The sequence below is a fragment of the Vombatus ursinus genome, unplaced genomic scaffold (genome assembly GCF_900497805.2).
Source record: "Vombatus ursinus unplaced genomic scaffold, bare-nosed wombat genome assembly UNPS02014847.1, whole genome shotgun sequence".
In the NCBI taxonomy this organism is placed as follows: Eukaryota; Metazoa; Chordata; class Mammalia; order Diprotodontia; family Vombatidae; genus Vombatus; species Vombatus ursinus.
Genome location: NW_020954625.1, coordinates 14604660 through 14615326, shown reverse-complemented (window position 1 = coordinate 14615326; position 10667 = coordinate 14604660). Strand labels below are relative to the sequence as shown.

At 43.9% G+C, this 10667-nt stretch overlaps 1 protein-coding gene across 8 annotated transcripts in view; it reads right to left on the bottom strand.

Annotated features, from left to right (window-relative positions):
• Positions 1 to 10667, bottom strand: part of ANK3 (ankyrin 3) — a 568906-nt gene that overhangs the window by 215208 nt on the left and 343031 nt on the right. For all 8 annotated transcript variants that reach the window (XM_027840586.1, XM_027840580.1, XM_027840579.1 and 5 more), the window contains exons 6-7: positions 8987 to 9172; positions 6991 to 7089 (exon numbers count right to left, since the gene is read on the bottom strand). In XM_027840586.1, the coding sequence (XP_027696387.1) occupies positions 6991 to 7089; positions 8987 to 9172 (285 nt within the window). The remainder of the gene's footprint in view (positions 1 to 6990; positions 7090 to 8986; positions 9173 to 10667) is intronic.

The following is a 10667-nucleotide window of genomic DNA, read 5'->3' as shown; positions in this document are numbered from 1 at the left end:
TGTGTGTGTGTGTGTGTGTGTGTGTGTGTGTGTGTGTGTGTGTGTGTAAAGGGTCCATAGACTATTCCAAAAGATACGCTTAAGATACTGAAAAATCCCACACCAGCCACTTCCTGACAGCAAGGGGCTGGAGAGCACCGTATATGTTTTTGGACATGGGCATGGTGGAAATTCATTTTGCTGGAAGACACATATTTGTTACATGGGTTATTTTTCTTTTAAATTGGGGAAGGTGGCCCATAAAACAAGAAAAAAAAAGTTTTAAAAGTTTTTTAAAAAATCAGTATTTATTAAATATAGATCTTTCTAGCATTAGAAATGTTCCTAAAGACCAAAATTACGTGCTTTGTTATGACTTGCAAAATGTCTAGCTATATAGATCTATCTATATTAATAACTGTGATCGCTGCAAACAAATGAAACTCTTTAAGTGATGACTCATGAGGACTTCACATTTCTAATTCTTTCGAAGACTGGTGTGACCTCAGTTTTCTGATACACAAAATGTTTCCCAGTATATTAATAAAGAATGTCAATGGAAATTAAAAAAAACAAATTGAGGAAGGCAGGAGGGAGAGAAATTAAGCTCTTGTTGATTAACAAATCAGATTTAAAGCAAGAAAATACAGGTGGGCAGTTGAATGTCACAGCAGAACTGACCTCACCCATGCACCTGGAGCCTGGTGGGAGGTCACTGCCTCTGTACCTCCTGGGACCATGTTTGTTACTCTGGAAATGACCTGGAAGGACAGAGGCACCGTGGAGCCCAGGCTGTGCTCCAGCTTCCCTGGTTTTCTGGCCGGGCTTTGCCTGGTCAGTGTCACCTATGGCCTTCAGGGAATGGTGGGGGAGCTGTGCTGCCTGCTCCTCCCTGGCCCCCACCGCCTTCCCCAGCGGGCAGCTGCAGGTGCTGAGTCAGCTGCCACGGGATGACATCACCCACACAGGATTTCTTCAGTGACTCGGTGCCAAACAAGGTCAGCCGGAGTATGGGAACCGACCCTAGCCTCCGGGCAGAGCCCTGCAAGGCTGCCATGCACACACGCACACACACCCCACATGCAGCACACACATGCACGTGCACCACACACATGCACATACACCACACACACTCACACACATCACACATGCACACACACACATGATTACTCGGATCAGGCCCTTTAATTGGTACCAGGATCTCAAATGGGGTCGCTGGGGTTTGGAGCCCGTTCTTTGCAAAATGCTAATGAGGAATCATAATGCCTCCCTTCTAATATGCTCACATTGTCTCCCCCATGAGAAAGTAAGCTCTCGGAAGGCAGGCGCTAAATCACTTTTATCTCTGTATTCTCATCACTCTGAATTGTGCTGGGTATACAGCAAATGCTTAATAAATTTTGCAGATGGATTCTATTGAATAACACAGTGTGGAGCCGGAATGTCTCCAGGCTTTGGTACACGCTGTCCCTCAGGCCTGGAATGTGGAAAGAATCCTGCTCATACTTGGGTCTCCGGTTTCCTCCAGTGCCTAGGACAAGGGGGCCTTTCCCATTTCCCTCAGGCTGCTAGCTAGAGCCCAGCTAGATTCCCCTCCTCCAAACAAGCAGCTTTGATTTATCTTGGATGTATATGGTGTCCTCCCCAACTGACTGTAAGCGGCTGCGGGACAGACTATCTCACTTCTGTCTCTGTGTCCCCAGCAATGAGCACACCGCTTGGCTCAAATGCCTGATACCTGACTGGAAGGGGTCCTAGAGTTCATCCAGCCCAATGTCTTCATTTCATAGTTGGGGAAACTGAGGCACCAGAGGGCAGAGGCAAGCTCAAGGGAGTCTCCTTGACCTTTTCCCAATAGGCATCTAGTATTTCTGCGACATTCCTGAAAAAGCTAAGAATCAGAAAAAGGCAGTAAAGGGGTCCCTGCTGAAAAAAAAATGCCCCACCTCTGGTTTATCATGTACATTTTTTAGATATGTGTCACCAATTAAGCTTGCCAAGCCATGGACTAAAAACTGAAGTGAGGAGCTTAGAGGGGTCACCTATTTTGAAGGCTTCCCATGAGGGTGTGACAAATTCAGTCAGGGTCTGCAACCAGCCTGCTAAGTAGGGATGTTTGTGCTGTCCAAATCTCACTCCTTCACACTAAATCAGGTTGCTCTTTATTGCTGAAAAGTTTGAGTGGAAGAACTGGGCAGCTAGGTGGTGCAGTGGATAGAGTGCTGGGCCTGGAGTCACGAATCCCTGAATTCAAATCCCACCTCAGACACTTACTAGCTGTGTGACCCTGGGCAAGTCACTTAACCCTGTTTGCCTCAGTTTCCTCATCTATAGAATGAGCTGGAGAAGGAAATGGCAAACCTCTCCAGTATTTTGCCAAGCAAACACCAAGAAAACGGATCAGGAAGAGTCAAACATGACTGAAAATGACTAACAACAAAACTAAAGAAATCTTTCTAAAGAAAGGCAGTTTCATTGTTTTTATGCATTATAGTATAGCACAGACCCAATTATAGCAGCAGCACTCTAAGTGTGGCTGAATCAGATCAAAATGCCATTAGAAAATATTTAACAAAATAAAAAAATGCAATAGAACATAGAGGATGTTAACATGTGGTTTTCTAAGTCAATCGGTACCCCACCCCCTTCCTTATGAATGACTTAGTGACCTTGTGTCCATTTGAGTTTGATTCCACTGGTGCGACGGATAAGGTACTGGATTTGGGGACAGAAGGACCTGGATTCAAATCCCACCTCTGACACTTATTAGCTGTGTGACACTGGGCAAATCGCTTAACCTGTCTGTGCCTCAGTTTCCCCATCTGCAAAATGGGAAGGTGGGATGAGGGGTTGAATTCAATGGCCTCCAAGGTCCCTGGGAGCTCTAAATCTATGAAGGCAAAATGTGACAAATAAAGAGTGTCTGTTATGCATTTACTTTACAAGTGGAACTATTTCTCACAACTGAACAGAACTCCTGGAAGGCAAGGACAGTTTCATTTATGTCTCTGCCCCAGCTCCTGGTACATAGTAGGTCCTTACAAATGGTGACCGACCGATCTAAATCGATCTGGATGAAAGGGTCTGACAATAAACTGTCTTCTTAAAGATTTTAACTACCATCGAAATCTTGACACTTTCAGTTATGTCCTCAGGTCCTTTTTATATTGTGCAGAGGTGAACAATGACCACAGATGACCAGAGAAGCTGGGAGTTAGCAAGGCTTGACTATAGAGGAGGCAGTGTGGCAGAGTGGCCACAGAGCAGGACTTGAAGCCTGAAAAACCTGCGTTTAAATCCCCCTTCCAACACGTCCTGACTATGTGACCCTGAGCAAGTCATTTACTTCTGTGTGACTTAGAGGGGTCACCTATTGTGAAGGCTTCCCATGAGGGTGTGACTAATTCAGTTAGGGTCTCCAACCAGCCTGCTAAGTAGGGATATTTGTGCTGTCCAAATCTCACTCCTTCACACTAAATCAGGTTGCTCTTTATTGCTGAAAAGTTTGAGTTGAAGTCATTTACTTCTGTGTGATCTAGGTAACTTACTCTCCCAGGCTCTAAGCTGCTGAGGAGGTATCAACCTGTACTTGTGGAGGGAGTTTCCTCTCCAGGGAGTTCCTTGTACCGATGAGATTATAAATTTAATCTCTATCACAATCCCTTCCTAATCCTTCAAATTATGTCCAAAAGAGGAGAAGAAATTAAGAAATAAACATGTGCTTTATTATCAAGACTTCTCTTTTGAAGGAATATAAGAAAGATTAGCCTTGCTCATCAGAAGTATCAAACTAAGTGATGCACTTTCATTTAGAGGCACTTATTCAGGGTATTAGAGAAGCTAAGAGAGATCTCAGAAACCAAGTAGTTCAACCCCCTCATTTTGCAGATGAGGAAACTGAGGCTCAGGGAAGGAAGGGAAGACTTGGTCAAGGTCATAGAGACAGCAAACATCAAAAGCAGAAGATCTGAGGTCCTGGGACTAACCTCTCTGCTCACTCCATGGTACCATGTTGCCTTCTAATTCTATGGCAAAATTTCGACACCAAGCCAGACATCCTCCTGGCCTCCTCCTCCCCACGCATGACTGTGAGGGTATTTGCTGCTCTCAGAAATCAAGCTTGGGGAGGATGCTGGCAGTGAGATCAGAGAACAGGGGCTCGCATTCTGTGTGTATCTCCAAGACCTAGCACAGCACCCAGCACATAGCAGTAGGTATTTAATACATGCTTGTTGAATTCAATCAAAACCTTCCCAGTAGTCATTAACTTCAGTAGCCATCCATAACTTAGAAGAGGGGAGGAAAACAGATGTCTGAAGAGTCTGGGAAAGAGTCCTTTGCAGGAGAAAGACGTGCACGTACCCATGATTTCTGCAACGTTCACCGATTGCTCTCAGTTCTGGTTTCTAGGGCCAAGGACATCGTGTCTAATGCCTCTTAACAGCTAATAATAGCTAACATTTTTACAGTGCCTACTATGTGCCAGGGATTATGCCAAGTGCTTTACAAATAGCATCTCACTTGACCCTCACAATAACTTTGCACAGTAGGTGCTTTTATCATTTTACAGGTGAGGAAACTGAAGCAAACAAACAACTCTGTGAATACCTGAAGAACACTTTCATACCCCCTCTACATCTTCTCTTCTCCAGGTCAACCCTCCCTAGTTCCTTCAATTAACTCAGTGGCCTCCAGGCCCTGTTCTGGCCTGATTGTCCTCCATTCTCTGGCTTATCATTGTCCTGGAAACATAGCACTTAGCACCTAATATAATATTCCACCTGTGGTCTGAACAGGGCAAAATACAAGCAGTAAATGCTCTGCTCCTCAGTCCTGGAAACTGGACCTCTCTTAATGCAGCCTACATTCCTATTAAGGTTTTTTGACTGACATAGAATACTGTTGACTCATTGAATAGATTATAAAAAATCTCCAACTTCTTTTCTTTTACGACTGGCAGCTGGATTACAGAATCTGAGCATCCCAGATTTACAGCTGAAAGAATCCTTAGAAACTTCCTGGTCTGACTAATTTCATTTCACAGATGAGGAAACAGAGGCTCAGAGATGTTGAATGACTTTCCCACAGTCATCCAGCTAGGAAATGTCAGAGGTGAAGCCAGGGTTTGCTGACTCCAAGTCCAGTACATTATTAATATTTCCTACCCCATGCTTCCTTTTATCCTTTCCTGAGCTGGACAGGAAAGAAAAAAGGAAGTGCCCCACCAAAATTGTGGTGGGGAGGAAATGTGCACCCTATAATATCCCTGGACCTCCCACATCATTTCTACCCCTGGTAATGAAGTATCCGACAAAGGAGCTTTTGGAACAAATCATCTTTTTTAGCTGAGCTGCTACTGGGTTGGAAATTCAAAATAATTGGCTAGATTGCCACTTGGCCCTGGGATTCCTCTTTCCAAGAATATGAAGTTGCTCATGTTAAGGCTTTTGATTTGCTTCTTACAAAATCTTTTAGGCAATGGAGGTAAAAACATTCATTTTTGGTTTCTATACTCACGACATTCATTGTAAAACTTATTCATAACCAAATCTGCAAGGTCAATACACTGTGGCCTACCAGCTCAATACACGTCAACAGTGTAATGTGGCAGCCAAGAATGTTAATGCAATCTCCTCCTCATTAAGGTGGCAAAGCTCCCGGGGACGAGACTCAGAGATTGCCATTGTATCTTGCCCTGGTCACGTCACATATAGAATACTGTTTTCAGATCTGCATGGCACATTTTAGGGAAGAGGCTGAAAAGCCAGAGAGAACCTGGAAGAAGACAAGTAACATGGCAAAAATCCTCAAATCCTTGCTAAATAAAGACTTCTTGAAGGAACTGGGTAAGAAAAGACTCAGGGATGGAACAGGGACATGGCCTTTGGCTTCAGGACTGGGAGGGCTGTCATAGGTAAGAGGGATCCAGGTTTATTCTGCCTGGCTCCACAGGTCAAATTCAGGAAGCTGGAAAGAGGCAGATTAAGGTTTGACATATGGAGGAATCTTTTAACAATTAGAGATAGGAATGAATGAAAAAGTATTTGTGAGCATTGACCAAGCACCAGGAACTTTGCTGAACATTGAGTGTCCAGGAAGAAAAGTGAGCCATCTATGGAATGGACTGCCTTGGGTGGGAATGGGCTTCCCCTCAGGAAAGTCTTCAATCCAAAGCCCAATGACTCCTTGTTGCTATTTTCATGGTAGGGATGTCTTTTTGCACATGGTTCATACTGGATGGTACCTTCTAACTTTTACATCCTATGACACTGATCCCCAAAAGCGTCACTTAGGAAGGCCCTGGCTTCCTTGGGGATTTTTTTGGAGAACAGTTTTTAAATCACCAGCCAGCGTTAGCAGAACCACCAGAATTCCACAGGAAGGTTAGAGCGTGCCGAGTTCTATTTTGATCCAGGGATGTTTATATCAGACAATAAAGACAACGTCCCAGGCCTAGATAGGATTGTGGGATGAGATTAGAGAACAGAAGGGATCTTGGGAGGCTTTCTAGGTATATAATCTAGAGTTGGAAAGGGTCTTCGAAACAACTTAAACCAATCCTCAGTTTCATAGATGAGGAAATTTAGAAACAGAGAAGAGTCGCCTGCCCGGAGCCGTACAGCTGGTAAGCTACCAGCTACAGGATTTGAAACCAGTTACTGTGACTCCCTACCAAGGGCTTTTTCCAGCAGAGAATGTTGCCCCTCTGTAACACCCCCATTATACCGACGGGACGAAATTCAGGTTCAGAAAGGCTGGACGTCCACTGGAGTCATTCAACTAGCATTTATTCAGCGCCCATAGTGCTAAGTTCTAGGGATACGAAGAAAGGGAAAAAAACCCCAAAACCAACTAACAAAAATCCAATCCCCACTCTCCAAGAGCTCCCATCTTAATGAGAAGGGCACACTCTAACGCTGTCATACTAACAAAAAGACGCATGTTTTATAGAGAAGGGATCGTTCTAGGAGTTTCCCAAGACGTCGCGCACACTTTGCACCAAATCCTTACCCTTGCAGTGAAGTCCACAGCAGCACCTCGATTTAACAGTAACGTGGCTACGTTGATATTTCCATAATGGGCAGCAATGTGAAGCGGGGTGAAGCCACTCTGGAAAGGAAGCAAAGCAGAGAGGTTCAATGGATTTCTGAGGTCTCCCCACCTGAGAAGTTTTTGTCCCATAACCCGCAGCAAACTTAGAAAAGAAAAAAAAAAGAGGAAGCGAAATATGCTGAAAGTTAAGATTTCATTCTGTCCTAGTTGTCAATTAGTGTCAATTGCTGACAGGCTCCCCAGGAAGCCCAAATCACCCATATTACCAGGCAGTGAAGAACCAGGGATACAGGTTTGAGCAAACCAGCAGCAGAACCATGGGCACAATGGCCAACCCTTCTTCAAACGGGAAGAATTACTAGTAATGAGTGAGATCTCCTTGTTTTTGTGGACAGCAAAATACCCTTACTCCATCACCGACACTTGAATCCTTCACTGAAAATCTTTGCCAAAGTTCAGTTGATTTGATATATTCAAAGCAGATGCAAATTAAAATAACATCAAATACCCTTTGATTAATGGGTGGTGGTGTTTTTTGTTTTTAAAGTGCTAGTATTGCAAAGATCTACCTCCCATTGTGGGCAATCCTTTGGGGTTGTGATAGCGACCTCCTTGTCAAGTGCCTTAGTCAATAACACGAGTTCCACAGCTCATTTTCACACTGAGGTCATTTTACTGCCTTAAAGAAATATGCTAAAACATGCAGCCATTCACTCCGTCCCCAAAGTATGGAACCTTAGAAAAACTAGATGCATTTCTAAATCTTTAGCAAGCTTCTTTGCCATGCTAGCTGTCGCTGCCTCCCTTGGAGAGTATGGCGGCGTCGGTTCCATTCTGAGACTAGATTCTTTTTGCTGACACCATCAGGGCTAAGTGTCATGCAGAAGCCTAAAAACAAAAAAAAAAACATCAATTCTGGATGCACAGTTTCAGGGCTGTCTGCAGCTTTCCACATCACAGATGAACAGCTACAAGTTTTTTTTGGTCTCTTGGTACTCTCAGCCAACGGCGCTAAGGTTCACAGAATCCATGAATTTACTTCGAAAGGCCAGATTCAGCTGCAGAAAGCCCTGGTGCTCCAAGTACTGCCTTATCTAGCACATGCTATTTGTTGGTAAGAAAGCAGGTCTCTATCCTACTGAAGGCGATGCAAAGAAGAGGGGGAGGGAGAATGATGCGGCAGCACTAAGATATGAAACGATGATGCAGATATAGAGAGATATGGGTACATATACCTCGGTTGTCCTATTCACCACCATCTAGGTTAACATATTTGGAAGCAAAGAGGGGGAAAAATGAACGGTTAGTTCACTCCTGATGACATGGATGCAGAAAGCTTTGTGGTGGCTATGTGATACGGAGGCTATGATGATAGCACGAGGCATGGAAAGAAAGCTACATGAAACGAGATCTAAATGATATTCTATCTCAGAGGCCACATGTGCTGTTGTTGGGCTTTTTTTTTTTTTTAAAGAGACTCTGACACAAAGACAGCGCCAGTCACTTGGCCAGATGACATCAAACAGTCAACAGCCTCCTCTTAGCAGATCAAAACTCACTGTACTGCATCCAACCTTCGTGATAGTAATCAAGTTTGACTTTGGACGCGCCCGTTAGTATTTGGTAGTGATCGTCTCTGCCTGACCCTTGCCAAATCAAATACCATCTTGTAGTTGAAAATGTGAAATCTGCCAAGGAACACAAGTACTTTGCAAAAAACAAAAAAACGAAAACAAAACAAAAAATGCTAGGAGCACCTGGCCCCCATTTTTGTCAAGGCAAGCTCAATGCAGCCACCTCAGTGCCTCCCTAGCTTGGGTCCACTTTGTTGTGTTGCTGTCCATACACCTGAACATAAAGCATGAGCTGGACAAAGGCAGACCTCATCTGCTTGTAAGCCCCACCCCTCCAAGATGGCGCCTGAATGCCCCGCCAGCCCTTGCCAAGGGCTCACCTTGGATTCCACGTCTGCATTGCTGTCATTCTGCAGCAGCAGGGCAGCGGCTTTTGTGTCATCCTTGCGAGCAGCTATGTGAAGTGCGGGAAGTCGGACTTTTCCTTTTGTGTCATTTTCAAGCAGTAGCGAAACCACTTGGTCATGGCCTTGCTGCAAAGCTACCGCCAGGGGTGTGAATCCATCCTGCAAATAGAGAAAGTAAATTGGATTACTTTTTCAGAGGAGAAAAAATAAGTAAATAAATTGGGACATGGCTCAGTGAAAGGGGGAGCTTGAGGGGGTGCTGTGTGAAGTCATCAGATAAACACTATTCATTAAGGAAATCTCTGAAATTCATCCCAAAGATCAGGGAGACATGGAAGCCTATTTTAAAAGTATTTCCAACCAATGACAAGAAATAACAAGAATTTCACAACATCTCTAGCTAGACCAAACACGCTTTGGGTTAACTTCCAAAAAAGCTTAGAAGAAAGCCCATACAATTAAAATGGAAGATTCCCAGGGCAATGTGGAAGATCAGTCCCTCGAGGTAACAAATTTCTACTTAGAGCAGCCACTGGCATTTTAATGAAGATATACAGCATACAGGCGCTTTTGATTGGATACATAGACAGAAGGGAAAGAAATATGAATAATGTACCACCATCAGTAGCACCACATCATTTACATTTGACTTAAGGACAAAAACAGGCAGAACTATGTACGTGCTGAGACACCTGGCCCTCTCTGGCTTTGTCTTGTGTACGGTATCTTGTGTATAGGAGGCTTTAACAAATGTTTTGTGAATCTGTTGCTCATTGAACTCAGGCTAGCTTTCAACTAAAAGAAGGCGACCCCGGATTTACTGTTGGTTAATCCATTTATGGATAGACATAGAACCTCTGAATCTCAGAGCTAGGGGTGGGGATTAGAAGTGCCATTGAGCCCACTGGATATCTGAAGAGTGTGTTGTGCTACAACATCCCTGAAAAGGTGCCACTTAGCCTCCAGCTGACCCCTAAAATGGGAGCTCCCTACCTCCTGGAACAGCCCACCCCACTTGTGGACAACTCTGAATGTAAAGAAAGTTTCCAATACTGAGCCTCAATCTTGCTCCCTACAACTTACATCGATTGCTACTAGTCCTGGCTTTTGGGGCCAATAGAATGAGTTTATTCTTCTTTTGGACATGACAACCTTTCAAAGATTGAAGATAGCAACTGTAGCCAGGAACACGGGTTCAAATCCTGCCTCAGTCACTTAATGTGTGACACCAAAGTCCACTTTCCTCTATGTGCCTCAGTTTCCTCTTCTGTAAAATAAAAAAGTTGGCCTTGATGCCACTAAAATCCTCTCCAATTCTAAATCTATGATACTATGATCCTCACTGCTCCCATATTTTCTCTTTTTCTAGGCTAAATATCCCCAGTTCCTCTAATTGATCCTCTCAAAGATATCTTGTACTCATTTTGTACATTATACACGTAGATATATACACATATATTATGTATATAGATATATATGCATACCTAAATATAGAAAGAGAGAGAGCAAGCAAGAATAAATGAGCAAACAAGAGAGAGGGAGGTGAGAGAGAAGAGAGAGGGAGAGAGGAAGAGAGGAAAGGAAGAGAGGAGGGAGAGAAAACAGAGAAGAGGAAGAAAGGAGAGAGAGAAGAGGAGAGAAGAGAGAGGGAGAA